The following is an 18,171-nucleotide window of genomic DNA, read 5'->3' on the forward strand; positions in this document are numbered from 1 at the left end:
TCATTTCCACTCCAGCAATATGCAGGAGGAGGAGATATAGAAATGACTTGGCTTTCCTCTGGGGAGAAACACTTCCTCCTTTCCCTATGTACTCCTGCATGTCTTTTGTGGGGTGAGGGGGACTAGTCCATGGAGAACTGGCAGCTTCCACTGGGCCAACACAGCCTTCTCTTTCCCTCTCCGTGTCTTGAAAGTGAGCCGCCCGCGACAAGCTCTGGTCCATAGTGGACTCTCCTGGAGGTCCCAGTGGGCGGGGCTGACTGGTGAGCAGCACTGCCTTTCAGTGGTGGCTAGGACTGTCTACCTGGGAGGACAGCACGACGCAGCGCCTTGCTCACAGGAAGAAGTACATTCTCCAGTCTCAGCAGCCCCAGCACTAAGGTACCCCACCAGTCAGGGGAGCCTATCTTCTTTCTCATTTGGTTCAAAGCTTAGAGGTCAAGAAGCGCATGGGAAGTTAGGTTTCGAGGACATACACACAGGAGACCAGGCAGGGCCAGTTTCTAAACAGGGCTACTTTACATCTATGCTTTCTGGTATGAGAACTAATAGAACCAGAATGGACGGCTCCTGACCATGGTCCTAACCTGAGGCGGGAAGATAGGAAAGTCACTATAGAAAGACTGGGCTATGGCGAAGCCTTGTGTCAAACAAAACAAACCACAAACAAAAACCCTTATCTCCACCTCAGAGATGGCTGCCAGAAACAACACAAGAATCGTGCATGCTTGCGCCATGCGTGCTTGCGTCATGCATGCCTGCACGGCTTGAGAGAGCAGATCTAAGAAGACATGACAGGAGGCCCTTCCTCCCTCCTCTCACAGCTCTTATGCTATTCTAAAAGGAATTCCAGGCAAAATGCAGCTGCTCCCTGTATTTTCAAGAATGCACACATGAAATTATTAAATCTACTTTGGGTTTATTATTATTTTTTATTTAACTACTCTGTTAACTAAACAGAACATTTGCTGGCCTGCTTGCTTGCTTGCTTGCTTGCTTGTTTTGAGACAGGATTTCACAGTTCCCAGGATGTCCTCGAACTCACTATGTAGCGAAGACTGGCCTTGATCTTCTGATCCTCCTGCCTCAGCCTCCTTAGTGCTGGGATTATGTGTGTACATTTCATATGTTTACTAGTTCTGAATTAGTTTGTCCTTTAATAAGGTTCATGAAGGGAAAAGTTGTACAATCTTCACAAATTTACTGTGTAAAAGGTATGTTGAATTAATACTTACCACCCCCATGAAAAGTGGTTTTGAAATATCTAAATTTGCTCGCCAAGCGAAGAATAATGAGTACACGCAAAGCATCCCAGTGAAAAGCCATACTACTGACGACTTCCGTCTGTCCCTACAAAACCCAAAATGCATCCAAAATTACCTACATGTATGAATATCAGTAATACGAATGGCTTTAAAGTATAGGGGAATATATGAAGCTTTGAAACTTTCTATTTTTAAGAGAAAGAGCAAAATCTCCGTGGGACTGGTGAAGCCAGAAGCCAGAAGAGTAGCAAGCACAATTAGGCTCTGCAGCCAAGTTAACTTGCTATGGTGCGGGAGCAGAGGGGAATTCACAGGAAGCACACACTAGCGGTTCTGTCAGACATAAGTGGTCATTGAGCACTTGAAAATACAAACACACCTTTCCACTACAGAATAAGGGTTTAAAATGGCAAATTTCAAAGTAAGGAATCAGCAGTGCTCTGACAAAGTACCCTGCAATTCTTAAGGGAAGAAGGAGACTTGGAAATCTCTATCAATCTCCCTAACTTACAGGCACTGGCTCGGTGACCTGGCGTCCAGATACACACCTCCAAGCAGTAACCAGAAAGGCAAATAAACACCAATCCACGAGTGCTTTAGTTTAATGAGCCTCAAACAGGAGAACACTTAATTCCCCAGTACATCTGCAGATACAGCTCAGCCCAGGCGGAATACTGGCTATGCATGCACAGGGCCCTGGTTCATTCCTCAGCACCACAAACGAGACATAAATTAACTTCCCCACCATTACAAATGGAATACATTATATAGACATTTAAACCTAAGGGGTTTTTGGGTTTTCTTTAGTATGAGAAAAATGTTAACATTGTTTTATAATGTTAACTGTTAAGCAAATCTTTTACATATTCTATATATGGATTTATGAACAAATACATTTATATTCAACTGAACAGAATGTAAATGAATAAAAAATAAACAGGGTTTTCTTATGTAAGCTGGCCTCAAATGCGTGGTGGTTCTGCCCCAGCCTACCTACTGGGCTTCTTGGCATGTGCCACCGTGCCTGAGAAGAAGGCTCTTTATTTTCTAAAATTACTGGAGGGATTATATGGCTGCAGCTTCTTTTGCAAGTCAACAATATCAGCTATGGGCAGAGGAATGGATCCAATCCAGGGTGTGAGATGCTCAAATCTTTTAAGTCATACACACACACACACACACACACACACACACACACACACACACACACATTCTTAATAGAAAAGATCGGGAGTCATTTATTGTAAATCTAAGGCAATGCTGGCAGCACCCTATAGTGATCTATAAAACGCAGATTCGACGAGAGAACATGGGAAAGCAGCAGCAAAGGAGGCATCACTCACTTTCTAAGTAAACATACATTTGCCCAAACGGCAAGAGCTTGGATATTGAATGAAAGTTCGGTCTTCATATTTATTATCTGTGAACTGAAAAACAAAACAAAGCACTTTATTGTTGGCATAAAAGAAGTTCAGTAAATTCCAAACAAAATATTTTACCAATAATACATTCATGATAATAATACATGATAATAATACACCGAGATGCTCTAAGGACTATGGTCCTATTTTAAATTATTTTTTCTTCCTTGCAGTTTTGAAGCGGGGTGAGAAGCATCACTGAAAGGTGCACAGTTCCAGCACAGTGTCTGACCGTCGTACTTGGTCTCAGCACCTGTGATTTGGGACTGACACAGTGTAACGGCTCAGGTGAGAGTCATTTTGAACTTCAGACAGTTTCCGCTGTCACTGGCAATTTAGTAACTGAAATAAAAATTAATCTAAACTCTTTTCTGAAGATCCAGTTATGAAGGGACAAAAGGCTAAGAGAAGGATTTTGTTACTTTTTCTGGGGTTTCTTCTTCCTTAAGCAGCTTCTTTTTTTTCTCTATATTATGTGTTTTGGAAAATGTTGAAGCAATCTCAGAAATGTGTTCATCTTATTTTGTATAATTGAGCTAAATTCTTCCATTAGCTAGCAAGCAGCTTTAAGTGCTGAGTCCTGAGATCGGAACACTAATTTCTATAAAAAGAAATCGCTCTACACACTATGGAAAATTCATTCTCCCTACTGGCAGTTTTCCTGGAGAAAATGCGATGCTGTAATTACCGGAGCCACACAATGAACATTTGACTAATGGAGACACAGCCGCCATGAGACGCTACCCTCCCTCATCTACAAACACACATGAGAATTTGATTCTGGTGTGAGGTCTGTTTCTTCTAAAGAAGTGCAGTCTTGGAATTAATTCTTAGAGATCTGCTGCTCAGATGTAAACTCTAAAAGATGCCCGTTGCCTAAGGTTAGATTCAGTAATTTCCTTATACAGAATTGCAAGGTACAGATATGTGAAGGGAAAGGACCTAATTTGCTTGACTGGGAAAGGGTAGGTGATCCCATCCCATCACTTTGTGGAGGCTTCTCTTGTAAGTTAATTCCGCACCTCCTTATAACAGCCCACCAACTGAAACAAGTTAAGCCCAGAAATCATCTCTCCCAGAGTGCGAGGGATCTGTCTCCAACCTGCAGGACCCACGGTTCATGTGTGGTGGGAGTGCTCCTCTCCTGTGTCACCTCTGTTCTCTAGGTAACACCTCGCAGCTCCTATCTAATGTCAGTGCCCCAACAGATGACGTTTATGTACAACTTTAACGAGCCGGATGTACGGTCTAGGACGCTCTTGGAAATTCTTTGGAGTTCGCGTGGGACTCGCCGAGGGGGAATACAGCGGCGATCCCAGAGGCAGAAAAGAACAGTGAGTCTCTGGGCATGGGGAGAAGCAGAGGCCAGGGAAGCTCAGAGCCAGCGACAGAGGAACACTGGCTCTCTCCACCTTCCCCTTCTCCACCCCGCCACAGGAGAAGAGAAAGAAGTGCTGTAAAAGTCTGAGGCGAACACCAAAGGCAGCATCATAAACCAGTTGTGAGAGAAGTAGCTATGGCAGAGAAATATTTTCAAAAGCTGCTGGAAAGTATAAACAAACCAACAGAATTGTATGTGTCTTGTGAACCCATTTTAAAAAATTACAAAAATTGCAAAATATACACAAAATGTTAATGAGTTTAATGAGTTAATAGCGTTTATCTCTGCATGTTGAAATTACTGGTCATTTAACTCTCTTATTTTCGCCTACTTGTATTTCAAAAATGTCTATTACTATATATCTTATTTTGGAATTGGAAAAAAAAAGTTTAAAAACAAAGACTATCAAAGATAGAGGTACACCAACACTCTGGAAGCTGAGACAGGAGGATTGTGAGTTCAAGGGCAGGCCGGGCTATATATTAACACCCTAACTCCAAAAAAAATCCAGAGAGTGAGGGGACGTTTGTTGAGGACCACTGAGCATGGAAGCCAAGGTGTACAATTCTAACTAAGGCAGGGGGATTGCTTGTTGTAGGCTGGCTTGGGCTATGAGGCTAGGCCTTGTCTAAGACACACATACAGACAAATGGACAGATAGACAGATAACACAGACAAGTAAGAGATTGACGATAGAAAAATAGATACAGAGATGGACAGACAGGCAGACAGAGATGTAGGTAAGTAGGTGGGTGGGTGGGTAGGAAGGTAGATCTTTCTTTTACATAATCCAGAGAGTTCCAAAATAAAAATTAAGAGAACACTTTAATGTTATAAAAACTTATTTTAGTCTAAAATTTCTATTTGAAGAATTATAACTGGTATTGATAATTTTTGAAGTCGACATGGATAGTTTTCAAGTGCCTTAATCTCTGTAGGTTTTAAAGCAAACATTAATCCATTCTTCAAAGAAAGCCATTGGTTAATACATATGACATATATTTGCTTAAGCTGGTTCTAATAAGGTTGCATGTTAAAAATATAAAAGTCAAAAATAAAGCTTACGACGGCCAAAAGGGAGTCATGAGCGAGAGTACATATGCTCAGCTCTTAAGGATTAAATGAGCAGAATTCAAATCAAAATAACAAGAAATTGTTCCAATCGCGAGGAATGCGATGTTCCGAGAACGTCCCTAAGAGAAAGATAATAGGAAACCATAGGGAAGAGCAAGTCATTTTCAGAGCACCACGTACGGGCAATTTTACACGCAGGTGGAATGTGCGGTGTGAGGCACCGCCAGGCTCCCACTGCCTCTGCTGTGCTGCGGCTTGCCTCAGGCCTGCTCTTAGTGGAAAAGCTGAAGAGCTTGGCAATACGATGCGCATAAGCAGCCATTAATTGTGGAGGGGAAAAGTACTTCTCAGACGGACTTCTTAAGAAAGGGACTAATAAGAAATCTCCCCCAAATCATCTGAAATAGCGAATAGAAAATTCATTTAAGGTAGTTTTGAAATCATACTCACAGCAGCACTGTAGACGCGCTTGATCCTACTTCAGACTTGGCCTAAACACAAGAGAGTTCAGTTGTGCAAGCATTAAATAGAAACTCTGTGAGATGACTACGTTTTAATGATCTTGAGTTAAGAGCTTCGTATTTTAAATATACAACCCAACATTTTCCCTTAGCCTTTGAAGCTTTCAGAACCTATGAAAACTAAACGTGGGCACCCACTAGGAAGCTTTTAGGATAACTGGTTAAAAACCAGTTCAACTGTCCCAGAAGGTATGAACTGGCCCACAGAGAACTCCCTCTCTCTTACATGTCTGCTGCACCTCTCTCTGTTCTTTGGGCTTTAATGAGAGTCTACTCTGAGAGCTCGCATTTCTCAACAATGCAGGGATGATGTGAATCTTAGGTCTGGAAGTGCCCTCAAGCTACACTTGCTGAAAAACCAACTTGGAGCAACCAAAAGACCTGAATTCACGTGAAGCATCTACCACTGGGGGAAAATCTTTGGCAGTGGTGACACCTTTAATCTCAGCACTTGGAGGCAGAGGCAGATGAATCTTCGTCAGTTCGAGGCCAGCCTGGTCTACAGATTGAGTTCCAGACAGCCAGGGCTACACAGAGAGACCCTGACTCAAAACAAACAAACAAACAAACACCCCCAAAACCTTGCACATATTTATCAGGTATGTGTGTACAGGTGTGACGCCATGGCCACCCTGGCCTACATCTGCAGGAGTCAACGATCTTTTTCCACCATGAAGGTTCTAGGGGTTGAACTCAGATCAACAGGATTGGGAGCAAGCATCCTCATCTGCTGGGCCGTATGCATTTTTATAGACTAAACCAATAGTAAGTAAACAAGAGTATAATTGAAAGAGACAAACTCCCTATATCAAATAGTAATTAGCAATCATTACTTTATTAATGTCTTTGATAATGAAACATGTCCTAGATATGATATATATGTACACACACACACACACACACACACACACACACACACACACACACTGTACACAGACTTTGAACCCAGCATTGGAAGGTTGGGGCAGGAGGACAGTGAGTTCTAGGCCAGCCGGGGTCCATGGGGAGACCCTGTCTTTAAAAGCAAACAAAAGAAAAGAAGATAAAGGAAGGAGATTCATCAGTGCCCCAGGAATCTCACAGACCTGCGGCTCCTCCTTCCCTCATTATTCCTACGTCGTTATGTATTTACTCGTTTATTCATTCAGATGGCCTCACTATGGCCCGCTGGCCTAGAAGTTGTGACCCTCCTGCCTCGGCCTGAGTGTCATCTTGCCTGGCCTCTCCCCACTTTTCAGAAGGCTTCACTACTCTTGCCCATAGCCTTGAACAAAAATGTCAGGTTTTGAGGTTTGGAATTCTGCCAGTGGTATCGCATATGCTCCTGAAGTTTATTTTCTTTTCTTTTGTTTTTTTTTTTAAAGATGTATATATTTATTTATTAGGTATACAATGTTCTCTCTGCATGTATGCCTGTGTTAGAAAAGGGCACCAGATCCATTACAGATAGCTGTGATCTACCATGCGGTTGCTGGGAATTGAACTCAGGATCTCGGGGAGAGCAGCCAGTGCTCTCAGCCTCTGAGACATTTATTTTCTTAACCAACACAGAGAACAAGACCCACTAGAAAACCCCAAGGCCAGTGTCTACATTACAATAACCTACTGTCCACTTTCCCTTTCTTCTTTTCGTGAGTTCCTCATTTTTTCCTTTAGTGGGTATTTTTTATTTACATTTCAAATGTTATCCTCTTTCCCGGTTTCCCCTCCAGAAACCTGCTATCTCCCCCTGCTTCTATGAAGTTGCTCCCTCACCGACCCACCCACTCCCTCCCACCTTCCTACCCTGATGTTCCTTTACACTGGGGAATTGAGCCTTGATAGGACCAAGGGCCTCTCCTCCCATTGGTGCCCAACAAGGCCATCCTCTGCTACATATGCGGCTGGAGCCATAGGTCTATCCCTGTGTTCTCTTGGGATGCTGGTTTAGTCCCTGGGAGCTCTGGACGGGGGGTGTCAGGTTGCTTGATATTGTTGTAATTCTTATGGGGTTGCAAACCCCTTCAGCTCCTTCAGTCCTTTTTATAACTCCTCCATTGGGTCCCCATTCTCAGTTCAGTGGTTAGCTTCGAGCGTCCACCTCTGTTTTCGCCATGCTCTGGCAGAGCCTCTCAGGAGACGGTTTTGTCATCACTGTGGTTATATTTATCTTTCTCCCTACCATGTCTCTGGGAAGCAAGGCCTGCTGACTTTCTTAAGCACAGCATCTCTAATTTATCAAGCTTGCATTTTTCTGAGCACTGACAGATTTTTCACTTAGAACTAAACAGTAACATAAATACTATTCATCAAGTACATTTTTTAAAATGGAAATCATGGAGCTGGTGAAAATGGCTCGGTGCTTAAGAGAGGACCCAGATTTGATTCCTAGCACCCACATGGTAGGTAGTTCACAATTGTCTGCAACTCTGGTCCCAGGAGACTCAACGTCCCCTTCTGGTCTCTATAACTAGTGCACACACATGGTGTGCAGACATACGTGCAGGCAAAACAGCCATGCACATAAAAAGAATAATCAAAGTTTTAAAAATTAAAAAAAATAGGGGTTGGGGATTTAGCTCAGTGGTAGAGTGCTTGCCTAGAAGGCATAAGGCCCTGGGTTAGGTCCCCCAGCTCCGAAAAAAAAAAAAAAAAAAAGAACAAAAAAAAAATTAAAATTAAAAAATAAATGAAAAGAAAATGTTAAGTCAAATGTGGGTACACATTACAGTCCTGGCACCCAGGGAATGTGGGTACACATTACAGTCCTGGCACCCAGGAAACAGAGGACTGAGGATATAAGGTGGAAGCAAGCCTATGTTATGTAATAAGAAGTTGGCTCATAAAATTAAAACAAAGTGTGTGCGTGTGTCTGTGTGTCTGTGTCTCTGTGTGTGTGTGTCTGTGTGCGTGTGTGTGTCTGTGCGTGTGTGTGTGTGTGTGTGCTTGTGTGTCTCTGTGTTTGTGTGTCTCTCTGTGTGTGTGTGTGTGTGTGTCTGTGTGTGTGTTTGTGTTGGCAGAGGTACGTGTGTGGGGTATGTCCTTGTCCCAGTAAACTGTCCAAGTGAAAAGTCACACTCCACGGGACTAATCTAGTAACTAGAATGACCATGCTGTCTGCTGCTCTGTCAATCATGGTCCAGACCGAGCACTCAAGCTTCAACATTTGTTCCCTTCCTCGGCAGGACTTTAACTGTAAGTTTACCAGGCTGAATGTTCCATATTCTTCCCTGAGAAAATGTTTCAGAAACCCTCGCAGTGTCGTCTGGTCTCCCCAGGTCCAGCGGGCATGACTGAGGTAGGATGAGACAGGCAGGTAGACGTAGGGCAGCAGGCCAGCAGAGAAGGCCAGGCCCAGCTTCAGCAGCAGGCTAAGGGTGAGTTCCTGCACAGGAGACACAGCAGGGACATTCAGCTCATTCATCCCAGAACTTAAAAAACACATCAGGGGAAACATCGAATGTGTTTGCTTAAGGCTGATCTCTCCATTTATGTTGTCACCTGCAGAAGACCATGTTAAACCTGATTACTGCAGATTACTAGAAAATTTCATCAGCCTGGATTCCTTTTCGTGGCAAAACCTAAGTGAAGCAAATATTAGCAAAGATGTGTGAGTATCAAGTGTAGTACGTGTTTTACATTTAAACCATGACCTGACACGCAGTGCTACACAGCTCAGACGACCCACTCGGCAGCGACTGCTTGTCATCTGCTCCTAATATTATTTTAATGCTAATTCACTTCACCACCGTCATTAGCAAGGGTTTTAGTGTACACTTCATTACAAGTACACAGATTCTTTCCAAGACCTCAGGATAGTTCATGCAAGTGTTTGGTGTAAACAAAGCTAGCTCTTAAAGACTGCCAGGGGCACCCACGTTTCTCTCCTCTGACTACGTGGTGGAATTTGTTATTATGTGTGACTGTGTTGTCTCATATGCTCTCCTTGGAGGAGTCCTTCACCTGTACATTTATTTCTAGAACAAAAAGGATATGAAAACAATTAGGTCCTAACGATGTGAATTCTGGTTTCTAGAGACATTCGAGCCTTGTTTGCCTTAATAGGTGGGAAAAGGATCCCTTACAAACATCATAACTACAAACTGCCAACTCTCTCCCTTACAAAAACAAGAAATTCATTTGAGAGAATGACATAGGAGCCAGGACTCGGGACCAGCAGCCGAGTGAGCAGCCGAGCTCTCTCTGCACTTTCGAATGAGCATCCTTAGTTGAAAATGAAGTATTTGTTATAGCACGGACCTCATTTGTGATTTCTACAGCAGAAACTAGATACGTGAGAGTGATGAGAGGAAAGCAGAAAGGTCTCATCTGTTCCTAAAATGTGGGTCTCGGGAAATGAATGTTTACATTTCTGGAGGCACAGCACGTTAGGAAGTTGAATTTAGAATGGAAAGAAGCAGTTGTTATATTGTTTTCCTTTTGTATGAGAAATAAGCAGGGGCAATTGCAGGGCTGTTCCAGACAGACTGCGTGCTTCCTAGTCCTCCACTGTGACCGCCCGACAGGGATCAGTAGCCTCTGTATGCACACAGAAGCATGCACACGCGCACACACATTACTACAGAGGCTCCTTTGACTTCCCTTCTGCTATTTAACAGAAATGAAGGAGGGACGCTGAAGAGTCACAGTTGCCAATCCAACTGTTCATCGGTAGCCTACCTGAGGACAACATGATAGGTCCTTACCCAGGCTCTCTCACTGTTAACTCTGAGTCCTGAACACTTTACACAAATTACAAGGCTCTTCTTCCAGTCAACGACAGGAGCTGTCCAGAGAATAAACCTGTTGTCTCTGCTCAGGTCAGAGGTCGAAGCTAGAACTGGCAGGGATGTTCCCCTTCCCTAACTGGGTGCCTGCTCCCCTCCCCCATTCAGGTGCCTGCTCCCCTCCCCATCCAGGTGCCTGCTCCCCTCCCCCATTCAGGTGCCTGCTCCCCCCCTCATCCAGGTGCCTGCTCCCTCCCTCATCCAGGTGCCTGCTCCCCTCCCTCATCCAGGTGCCTGCTCCCCCCCCATTCAGGTGCCTGCTCCCTCCCCATCCAGGTGCCTGCTCCCTCCCCATCCAGGTGCCTGCTCCCTCCCCATCCAGGTGCCTGCTCCCTCCCCCATCCAGGTGCCTGCTCCTCCCCCTCATCCAGGTGCCTGCTCCCTCCCTCATCCAGGTGCCTGCTCCCTCCCCCCCATTCAGGTGCCTGCTCCCCTCCCCATCCAGGTGCCTGCTCCCCTCCCCCATCCAGGTGCTGCTCCCCTCCCCCATCCAGGCACCCACTGATGCTGGAAGAGGAGTGTGTGCTACTCAGTTTAGTAGTCCACAGAGAAGCCTTTGCTGAATTATATGGTTAAATGTTCTCTCTTCGCCTTACATTCATATATGTTGGGATATAAAGCTAGCTGGCCTCAAACTCCCTGTAGTCTGGGCTGCCTTCAAACTCTCTGTGAAGCCTAGATTGGCCTTACACTCTCAAACCTTCTGCTCCACACTCCTGAATGCACCTAGTTATGTCTTCAACTATTATCAAGGGCTTATACCACAAAGCATTATTTAAAGAACTTTCTGTGTACTCTATAGAACTACTGTTAGGCACCCTGAGACCCCCATGTCAAAGAAGGAAACATCAATAAACAACTATCTAAGGAATATGCCGCTGGCTAAGCTGTTTAATGTCCCCACGGAAGGACTTACTCCACTGATGTCACAGACGTAAATTCTAAGAAACAGTTGTTCTTTGTTGACTATTGTCTCCTTTTTATTTAATCACATAATAAGAATTTTATAATCTCCATATTACTCCCTTTGCCTTGTTACCAAGATGTGTTAAAGTCCAGTAAATACAATTATTTAAAGCTTTAGTACAATTATTTCTTATTTGCACATAATAGTTTTATTATATGCTTTATGTGTTTTCTATTGCAATCCTGACTGTAGTTGGGAATGACTAACAAATAATAAAATGAGAAATAAATATCACCGAGGTTCTTAACAAAAACACAATAAATAGCGTGACCCCCAGCTCTGCCTTATAGCTTACCTTCTAGAAGAACTCTGATGATAAGGACATTTATCTTCTCAGAGGCCCTGTCTAACACACTACTCGTCTTTTCCTACTTGAATCTCCCAGTGTTTAACAAAGTCTCCAGAACTGCTTTCTGTCATTTTAATTAACCTTAATGTTTTTTCCAAAGAAAGATAAAAAGTGAATGAGCAGCTTCAATTATGAGGAGGAATCCTCGGATCGGAGGACACAGGACTGAGTCTGCGTTCAGTGAGCTCACTTTAGCAGATGCCGTCTCCAGCACGGGGTCGCACATACAGGACGGTACTTTAAGGCCTGAAGCATTGCTACTTGACTGTTTGATTCTTACGCTGTGCAAGAAAACCAGTTAGGAAACGTGATACTGCTGTTCCCAGTCCCTTCTGCCCCTGTGCACGGAGGCGCTGTCAACAATCATGGGGAAGATTACGGAGTCAGCCAGATACCACCATAATCAATACTGCATAATTCGGTAAATCCTCTTTTTAAAGTCAATATTGCTAAGGCCTTGGGTCACTTATGCTTTACATAAGACTCAAGAAACACCGAAGCCCTAAATGTTTAGATAACACAAATGTTGAACTGAACCTATGTGAAATAGTAAGAATTTCAGTCTTTATAATTAAAAAAACAAACCTACCTTCTCTTTCAGGAGTCGGAAGAGAATCCAGGGTATTATGCATAAGACATAGAGGACTATTGTGTGCTGATTACACAAGCTGAGGCCACTTGAGAAAGCTCCAATGGCTGCTATCTGGAAAGAAAGAAAACACTAAGTCAAAACTTCACCCCAAACTAAACATCACAGTAGAAGGCCCTCAGTGCGTGCACAGCTTCTGTGTGCCAGCTTAGAGCCACGCCCTGAGGTGCCAACCACCACATAGTCACCATTAGTGACAATATGGTCGTCACTAATATTCAGCAGCGGCAGCTTTGGGTAATTTTCCCCCATTCTCATAAAGCCCTCCAGTTTGACCTTGAGACTATCTTCAAAGTGACTACTGAAAAGCCCTTACAATGATTGCCAGTAACAGGGGACTGTATGTTCCTAACTGAAATCTGTCATTAAAGTCCAACAACTCTGCTTCACCCAACTAAATAAATAAAATGTTATTTAGAACTTCAGTTATCTCATAGGAGGCTTTGAGCTGTTACTGAACATGCATGTTTCATAATTGAGAGTCTCTCCTTAACCACATAGCAACTAGGCCCCTTTCAACTATTCTCCACTGTCCAATCACAGGGCAGATCCTGAGCACCGCCCCCACTCCACATCCCACCTTCCACAGCTCATCAGGGGCCTGCTCCCTCACAAGCATTTGGTTTGACCCAAACCTCCCTTTATCTCTATGTTTCCTGTCCCTGCCAGCTCCTTGACTATAGATTTCTACTTCTCTTTGTACCTGGAGTTAAGCCTGCTACCATGGTCCCTATGGCTGAATGCTTATGTCCTCAAACCAGTACATGGTATATATGTATGCATCATGTGTTTTTCTTTGTCATGATCAGAAAGGGAGGTTGTTTTACACAGAACACTAATGGCTCTGGAGCTTCATGGGAACCACGGATAACCATCGTAGCCTTTGTTCTGTGCTCTAACGGCAGCTGCCCAGAACTATGGCACAAGGCTACCAAGTGCCTAGATGACAAGGCTCCTCCACATTGCAGGTGATGGCGGTGGCCATCTCTGAACCACTTGGGATGTTACATTTGATGCTCTTCTTCTGGCAAAAAATAATTTATAACTGTGCTCTTTCCCGTAATTAATGAGGAATCCATGTACTACCATTGTATTTACCTAAGGTGGTCCATCCTTGGCCACACACACACACACACACACACACACAGACACACACAGACACACACACAGACACACACACACAGAGACACACACACACACACCACACACACAGAGACACACACACACACACCACACACACAGACACACACACCACACACACACACAGACACACACAGTGGTGTATGAACCAAACACCCTCTTCCCTCAGGACTCCGTAGACACTCCGTAATTCTCATTCTCCAAAGCCTTCTGAACTGAAGCAGGGTAAGCGCCACACTTGAGAGCTACCAGGGTTCCCTTCCTAGCAAAGGGTCTGAATGTGACAGTCTCCACCCGCCCAGATTACCGCGAACAGGAATCAGGACAGATGAGTGTGGTCTAAACCAAAGTTAAAAAGGAAGACATTTCTGCCTAAAAACTGAAACAAAAACATATTTCACTTTGATCAAAATAGCTTACCTTTGATCTCTCCTTTGCGGCTGTTGCCTCCTCAAAACGCACGGTAAGCGCCATGAGCAGCCCCACAAACAGATTGTTTAAGCTAAAAACCTCGGCTGCAATGGACCACTGCCATGTTAGGCGAGAAAACGAAAACACCCCCGCAGCAAGGATTCCTCCGGCATGAGAGCCAGAAAGCCTGCAAACACAGATAACGTGAATCTCTCTCCACACAAAAGGAGCTGACTTTTCTCTCAGAAACCCGCCCAGCCCTCTCCCAGCACACTACACCCAACACGAGCCTCATCAATAATTCCAACAGATTCCAGTTAGGAAGCCCACATGTCTACGGACAGAGAAGGCTCACCCGTCATGTCGAAGGCTAGGGCTTGAGCCAGGTCGGACAACCTGAAGCGACGGCTACAGAGAGCCCTGGGTTCATCCTCCACAGCCACACTGACTGGACCAGCTGACACTGACACTCACCACAAGGCCAAACGCCCACTCGGGAGCATTCGCTGTCACTCCTCGTGGAGTGCTGGAGCCTAGGGCCTTCTACCAGAGGTCCATTTAGAGATGTGACTTGTTTCTGGTAACATGACCCAACCCTAGCCATATCTCCCCAGAATAAGTCCCACCTTGCTATAAATCTACAACTACAACATTTAAAACAACTACTTTCAGGGTTTTGGAACTGTATTAGCCACCACTGAGTATATCTATGGTAACACTTACTAGGCCTAGCAGTAGATACTAATTGCTCTAAGTTGTTAGCGTTCAGATAGTTTGTATAAAAATATGAAGTAATTTCAATCAACCACTGTAGAAAAAAGTAAAGTAAAGTTTCAACACGGAGTTGGAATAGCGCCCAGTGGTTAAGGGTGCTCATGCCTCTAATCCTGGCACTCAGAATTAAGGCGCAGAGTCCCCCACGGAGTCACCCATGGCTCTGGTTGACATTTACGGAGTGAGCACTTTGTTTCCTGGTGTAGCCTTTGATTCTTTACATTTGTTGAAATTTACATTCCCATGGCTTCTTTAGAAAAATACAATTTCTCTTTACTTTGTCTAAAGCAACCTCAGACAGAGGCAGGTGAGTCTGAGTTCAAGGCCAGCCTGGTCTACAGAGTGAGTTCCAATACAGCCAGGGCTACAGGAAGAACCCCTGTCTGGGGGCTGGGGGTGAGGGAGGACAGGCATGCTTACTGTTCTTCCAGAGGACCTGGATTCAGTTCACTGTCTGAATGTTGTCATAGATGAGTCAGCCTGGAATCCAGTCCTCCAATATACTGGGCCCCATCCTTTGGCCAGCAGCAGCAGTCTGATCTCTGCTGACTAGCTGTCTGCCTCAAAGCTCCCTAATGTGCCATGCGATCCCCAGCGCATCAGGGCTCATGTTGTACCCCTCAATACAATGTCTTCCTTTCTCCCTCCTCCATACTGGTTTCTTATTCTTTTCTAACTTCTCTTCAGTTCTCAGACTTCAAGTCCATCTCCAAACACCTCCATCTCCCATTTGCTCCAAACACACAAAGGAAACAGGAATGAGTGGGTTCAAGTGGATTAGTCTTAAAAGCATTTTTGAGTTTTGTTTTCTGAAATAGGGTCTCACTTTGTAGCCCAGGCTACCCTCACACTCACCATAATCCTGACTGCTGGATCGTAGGTGTGTGTCACCACAGCTGGCTTTACTTACAACATTTTAATAGAACTTAGTTTTGTCTATGAAATTCAGTTTTGCAAAATTGTTCTAAGAGACAAGCATCCTTCCCTTGGTTAACACATAAATTAGCACCCAGGGAAAATGACAGACTCAAGGGTAAGGATACAGTGAGTCTGAAACAAATCCATTTCTTAAAAGTTTTTGTATAGTCTAGATACTGATCAGTAAGCGGGCAAATGAATAGAAGGATCCTTACGTGAAGAAGTACAAATGCCAATAAATTATGAAAAAGTGCTCACCATTCTTTGCCATTAGCAGAATACAAATCAAGATTATATTGAGATTTCATCCCCCCCCCGTCATTATGATTATAATGTAAAAAACCACAACAGACACCGGGAAGGATGAAGGTAGGAGGGTACCCTCTACACTAGGTAGGGATGGCAGTTAGTGCAGTCAGACATTCCTCAGAAACCGGGAACCAGAACTGAAGTACAGGTCAAAGTCTTCGACACTTGCACAGTGCCTAACCTCCATACCTGCCACTTCAGGAATGATACAAGAAGACGGCTCCTGTACCCACGGAGTAGTCATCAACTATAAAGAAGAATGAGAGTGTCCTCTTGCAGAAAAGGTTGGGACTGGGGCTATTGTACTAAACAAGACAAGGTAAGCCCAGAAATATACCGCATTTTCTTTTATGTAGCATTTTAGACCTAAAAAATAAAAAAGGTAGCAGGCATGCTGATCACACCTTTAATCCCAGCACTCAGGAGGCAGAGGCAGGCAGGTCTCTGAGTTCGAGGCCAGCCTGGTCTCAAAGGAAGTTCCAGGTCAGTCAGGGCTAGATAAAGAAACCCTGTCTCAAGAAACCTAATTACTTGATTAATTAATTTATTTATCAAAAGGACTTGAAACCAGAGGGGGAACTACGGGTGGGGGACAGAAGAGAATAAGGAGGAGTAAGATCAAAATATAGCTACACCTGTATGAGACCGTCAGAGTGAAATCCATCTTGTTGTGCCTTACACACAATACCCTTAAAGAGTAACAATTTCCAATTTCAAACAAAGAAAGTGGGGCCCACTTAGGTCGGGTTATTTTTCCAAGGTCCTGTGGTAACTGATAGCTGGACCAGCATTCACACTGTAGCTGCCCAGTGCCACTAAGTTGTGGATTCAAAGACAGGTATTTGGGTTTTGATATGAAATGATTTATTTGGGATTAGTGGCAAATTATGTTTTGATTACTGTGTACCTTCTGGAATGAGGAATGAACTAGAATAAAGTTTTGATAGTTACTAGAATTGTATCTGTTCCCACGTTACATTGAAACAACATTTTACTGTGTAAGACTAAATTATATTTAAAACCTCTGTTTACTGGTTTAATCTACTTTTTTCTGGAAGAAAAGTTTGTCAAAGTTTAAAACCTCTAGATGGATAATTAAGTAGAATCAAAGAGACTGATATTACTGATATCAATAAATCCTCAGGAAGAAAGCCACAGATCCCCTAATGTGCAATGATTTTATATCTAATATATATCTAATATAGATACTTTATATCTAATATATATCTAATATAGATATTATGCTCAGGATACCCAACATATTTGAACTGATTACATCAGTCATTAGAATTAGGGACTGTTGCTCTTTGCTCTTTCGGATATTTCACAGTACTGGAATATTGAACAAAACAAGGAACATTACTGACGTCACTAGAAGATGTAGCTAGTCACCTTAGACTTACCCATGCTTAGGTACAGCTTTTACTGAACATTAACCTCACGCCAGCAAAATCCGACTGCTTCAACCTCAGATGAGAACGGTTTGGCAGTGAACTGTAGTCTATGGCACTGAACTGTCCTCGGGGCCAGAGGACTACTGTGCGGACCTGCTCACTAGAGTTACAGATGGCAAAGGAGGTGCTTCCCACAGAGGGGATGGCAGAGATCTCGTCTATAAGCTTCATCTTTAGCATCTGAGGAGCTGGCTCCGAGTTGGACTAATAGCTCTGGGCTGTAGCTCTAAAGCAAGCTGACGACAGAAGGCCGTGGGCCTTTTAATGTGTCTGTTTTTCAGCAGCAGCAGAGTATGAGAGGCTGGATTTTTCCATTCTAATGAGCATTTATAGTTCAACTCTGTTGTTTCCCAGACAGGGTTTCCCTGTGTAGTCTTGGCTGTTCAGGACCTCACTCTGTAGAGCAGGCTGACCTTGAACTCACAAAGATCTGCCTGCCTCTGCCTCCCCAGAGCTGGGATTAAAGGTGTGTGCCACCACTGCCCAGCATTCTGATCTGAATTTGTAATCCAAGCCAGTCTAGTAGGTGTGGAGTAGCTGGTATCCTAAAGACACCATGCATCTTTCTTCTGTCTGCCTGCCTTTTGCATACTTGTCCTTGTGCCACCTCATTGGCCCTGTCACAATTCTTAAAATTGGGTCACTTGCCCTTCTAAACCAAACTGTAGAGTTCTCCTCAGCTTCTTTTGTTGTTTTAGACATGGTCTTATTATGTAGCCCTGGCTGGCCTGAAACGTTCTGTGTAGACCAGGCTGGCCTTGAACTCACAGAG

General features: G+C 44.0%; 1 protein-coding gene across 1 annotated transcript in view; it reads right to left on the reverse strand.

Moving 5' to 3' along the window:
- Window positions 1–18,171, reverse strand: part of Tmem260 (transmembrane protein 260) — a 64,404-nt gene that overhangs the window by 24,284 nt on the left and 21,949 nt on the right. Inside the window, exons 4-9 of the mRNA XM_032917414.1 lie at window positions 13,954–14,131; window positions 12,334–12,447; window positions 8,847–9,026; window positions 5,592–5,632; window positions 2,609–2,692; window positions 1,236–1,350 (exon numbers count right to left, since the gene is read on the reverse strand). Coding sequence (XP_032773305.1) covers window positions 1,236–1,350; window positions 2,609–2,692; window positions 5,592–5,632; window positions 8,847–9,026; window positions 12,334–12,447; window positions 13,954–14,131 — 712 coding nt within the window. The remainder of the gene's footprint in view (window positions 1–1,235; window positions 1,351–2,608; window positions 2,693–5,591; window positions 5,633–8,846; window positions 9,027–12,333; window positions 12,448–13,953; window positions 14,132–18,171) is intronic.

Source organism: Rattus rattus, chromosome 12 (genome assembly GCF_011064425.1).
Source record: "Rattus rattus isolate New Zealand chromosome 12, Rrattus_CSIRO_v1, whole genome shotgun sequence".
Lineage (NCBI taxonomy): Eukaryota > Metazoa > Chordata > Mammalia > Rodentia > Muridae > Rattus > Rattus rattus.